The sequence below is a fragment of the Triticum urartu genome, chromosome 2 (genome assembly GCF_003073215.2).
Source record: "Triticum urartu cultivar G1812 chromosome 2, Tu2.1, whole genome shotgun sequence".
NCBI classification, from domain to species: Eukaryota; Viridiplantae; Streptophyta; class Magnoliopsida; order Poales; family Poaceae; genus Triticum; species Triticum urartu.
Window position 1 is genome coordinate 113,821,266 of NC_053023.1, and position 3,957 is coordinate 113,825,222.

A 3,957-nucleotide genomic window follows, 5' to 3' on the forward strand; every position below is an offset into this window, starting at 1 on the left:
TGTGAGAACTTCAGAGTGGACGACTGAGCTAAAATGCTGGAGGAGCGCGACTAGGCAAAACAAATGTAATCCATCAACAAAAAGATGCAGTATTCATACGCCCTTCCAAATTTTGGGGTACGGTTACGGCATCGAGCAGTCAAAGGAGACGCGGCCATCCCCAGCAGCCAAGACACGGTTACTTTGCTTCTCTATGTTAGAGGATCCCGTTCCGCAGCGAAGGTCCGCAGTCAAAATGCGCAAGCCACGAGTACAACTTGTATATATTGAGCACTTCATGCAACTTTCAAATCTTACAGCAGACACACTCACAATTAAGCAACTGCATACATAGTAGCAGACGTCGTCGTCGTAACAAACCTTGACAAATTCTCCTGGATTTTTACACATAGTATTATTCAGGAGAAGCTTCCATGTCAAGTTGAACGCATCACACGATACTGGGCATTAGTCTGAGCAGGTAACGCTCTAGCGAGGTAGCTAACGGGCAGAGATGTTCATGCCGAGGTGTTCCCGCGCGAAAGCGACGAGGTTCTCGAGCTCGGCGTCGTCGACGTAGCCGTTGTGGTCCCTGTCGGCGCGGCGGACGGCGCGGCCGGCCCTAACGGTGGCGAACCAGCAGCCCCGGCGGCGGATGGCCTGCCGGAGCTCGGCCTTGCTGATCCGGCCGTCGCCGTTCACGTCGACCCACTTCTTGAATTCCTCCACCGTCCACGCACACGGGGCGCTCCTTATCGGCATGGCCTATACTATTTGGTGTTCAGAACCTCAGAACCAGCTTATCTAGTCCTTGCAGCTGGAGACTGCCGAGCTTCTCGCGGTCGTGCCTCCTTTTATAGTCGATCCGGTCCTGGAAGCATCGCGTGACTTTATAGTTTATTCGTTTCTATCTGCAGGCTGCGAGGGGTGTTGATCAGAATCCGAATCTCGTCTCAGTTATTGGTGGGGGGCGGCAAAGGTAAATTTCAGCCTTGAGCATCGCATCGATCATTAGTTTAGTCGCTACACTTACCGCGATGCTAGTAATGAGCAAGTGCATATGACATCGTTTGACCCTAACTATTTTGGCTGATTTTTTGGATAAAGGATGGATTTTATTAACTCAAAATAAAGCATCAAGGGGATACAAACACAATGAGCACACACCCGACCTCTGCATAACTAAGATGCACACAGCCAACACCAACACACATATAAAAAATCACACCGGTAAATAGCAAAGTCATACAAGATACAAGCTATGCCTTGGTGGCGTAAAAAGAAAAAAAAACTGCAAAGTGATCAAAACAATGATCAACAAGTTACAGCAGCGACCATATCCGCACCAACCATTTTTAACATCACAAGTACAACGAAGAAGTTCTCCAATAGCAACACCTTCAGAAAGGGAACAACACTCAAGTGCCGCCATCGCCAGGTCCAACCGCCGAAGGTTAGACCATGGGTTTTCACCCTGGAGATCAAGTCCGAGCAATGCCTTCAACAAGGTAACGACACAAAAACATCGCCATTGCTAGGTATAACCAATTAGAGTTTGACCTTAGATTTTCACCCCGAAGTTCGAGATCGGTACTTGAGAAGCACCACCAAATCGAAGTCACCATGTAATGTCGCCACCACCTTCCGCAATCCCAGCGGCTATATGCATTTCATGGCCTTGACGTGACTGTCACACAAGTGAAGACCATGTTGGCACTAGCAGGAAACTGAGCCGTGACAAGAGTAGGCAACTATTTTGGCTGATGGGACACGGGCGGCTAATTCATTAGAGCATCTTCAGCTGCGTCCCCAAGAGGCCCCCCCAAGGCCATTTTTTTGCGTCGGTGCCAAAAAATTGGCCTTGTCGCGCCCTCAGTATCTCATTTATCGCCGGTTTGGGCTGAAATAACAGCCGACGTACCCGAGCCGAACCCAAGCCTCCCGTGGGCGCCTGGGAGGGCCGGCCGAAGCGAAAAGGCGCGTGGGTCCGCTCTGTCGGTGAGACAAAGACCCTTTCCCGACGATCACCCTGCTTTTCCCCCTCCGTTTCCCTCCATCTCCCTCTACTCCCGCCATTCTCCTCCCTCTCCCCTCCATCCGGCCGCCATGCCGCTGAATAAGTACGCCGCCCCTCGCACCGCCACCAATGCCAGCGCCTCCCAGTCGAAGCAGAGGAAGCAGAGGGCGCCGTCGTCCAAGCCCTCGAGCATGTCAAATGCCGACTGGAAGGTGGAGGTTCAGCGCCAGGAGGCTGTCACCACCGACCGGCGGAACAGGCTCAATGCCAAGAAGGCCTGAGATAGAGCGGCTCTGGCAGCGGCGACTGCCTTGGCCGAGCAGGCGGATCGCGCGACGGAAAAGGCCGAGGCGTCTCGCGCGGGGATGATGAATCCGCCCGGCGGCCACGGCCCGCACGCCTGCAGCCAGCAGAGCGTCGGGTCGCCGGCTGGATTCTCGGCGTCTCCCTGGGGCTGCGCGCCCTCGCCTGGCTATGACGAACAACGCCGTCAAGCTCGACCTGCTCCGGACCAACGTCGCCGCGAAGAAAAGGAACACCGACCTGGCTTTCCTGATTGGGGGGGGGCATGCTCCGTAGCGACGACGAGCAGCTCAAGGCGTGGTACCTGACGGAGCGCGGCCTCATCCTGAACCAGATGCCGTCGACGGTGGCGCCAACTCCCACGCCGACCCCAACGCCGCCAAGCCCGGGAGATGATGCCTCCACGACGCCCAGCACTGAAGCCACGTCGACGCCGATCAGCCCGCGCACGCCGACTCCTCCGACGCCGGAGGCCGACGCCGCCGTTTGATGCATTGCCTACGCGTCATTTTTTTTGCACGTCGAACTTTTATTGATCACCGAACTGTGGCAAGGTGATCACCGATCGCCGGGACTTTTGTGGCGCTGATCCCCGGACTTGTGGCATTTTTTGGGTAGCAAGAACGGACCAAGTTTGAATTTACTATGCCTTGGAGGCGGCACCGGGGGGTGTGGTTGTGACCCAAGTCGTCCCTAGGGCCTAAAAATCGCCGGACGCGTGCCCAAAATAGCGCCGGCCTATACGCTGAGGGGCCGAACGAGTGGAGTTGCTCTTAGATTATATTCATATGCTTCACCATGAAGAAAGTATTCATATGCTTGCAGCAACCGGCCTGTGGCAAGCTCATTAGCTAGCCCTGGGGATAAGTTCAATGTAGAGAAACTAGCATCGTGTGGTAGGGCCCGTGCATGAAAGAGATTCTCCATTGACTCACCAATCCAACAAGGAAACAGCAATCACTGGACGCAGATCTTTTCTCAACTAGATAAGGCCCGACACGTTGGTACGAAAATTTATAGCTCTTAAATTATATATATTAAATATATGAGAATAATACCGCACCACGTTCTCATCATACAACGATAGGAAACCTAGAGATAAATGGACGACCGATGCATGTTATATTGACTCGTGACATTCAAGTCCAATTATTCGTTACTGAACAATAAAAAGTAAAAAAAATATTGATGTAAGAGGGCTTGCAGGTTGCACCGGTTGAATATGTGGAGCGCTTGCATGTGGTGGAAAATGAAAAGTGGATTGCTTGCATGCATTTGGTGATGTGAATGGCTTGCATGTGGATTCAAATGAGATCACTTGCTTACATGAGCTTGATAATGTTAAGGGCTTGCACGTGACAGAAAGTGAAACTAAAAAAATGAAGGGCCCGGATAAGTCCTGAACATTCGGATTTTGCCAATGGCAACTCGAAGGCTTATTATGGCAATTTTAATTATTACGAGGATGATGAATTTAGTTGACAAGCATAGCAATTTTACTTGTAATTTGTTTTTTGTCAGAAAATTGCCATGTGTGCGAACTAAACTTGCCATCCTTATGTCAACTAAAGTTGACGTACAATTTGCTGTGGGCAAAATCCAAATGTTGGAGATTTATCTTTTTCAAAAATGAATTGGTCGCATACACTTGACGATGT

General features: G+C 51.4%; 1 protein-coding gene across 1 annotated transcript; it reads right to left on the reverse strand.

The window, feature by feature from the left end:
- Positions 1-249: 249 nt before the first annotated feature.
- On the reverse strand, positions 250-819 carry LOC125541237. The gene has a single exon (XM_048704695.1). It carries the CDS (start codon positions 739-741, stop codon positions 481-483), a length of 261 nt encoding a protein of 86 aa, XP_048560652.1. The 5' UTR covers positions 742-819; the 3' UTR covers positions 250-480.
- Between the last annotated feature and the right edge of the window lie 3,138 nt (positions 820-3,957).

Coding starts and splice junctions, on each gene's coding strand:
- LOC125541237 (XM_048704695.1), bottom strand. CDS start 741: ATGCCGATAAGGAGCGCCCCGTGTGCGTGGACGGTGGAGGAATTCAAG.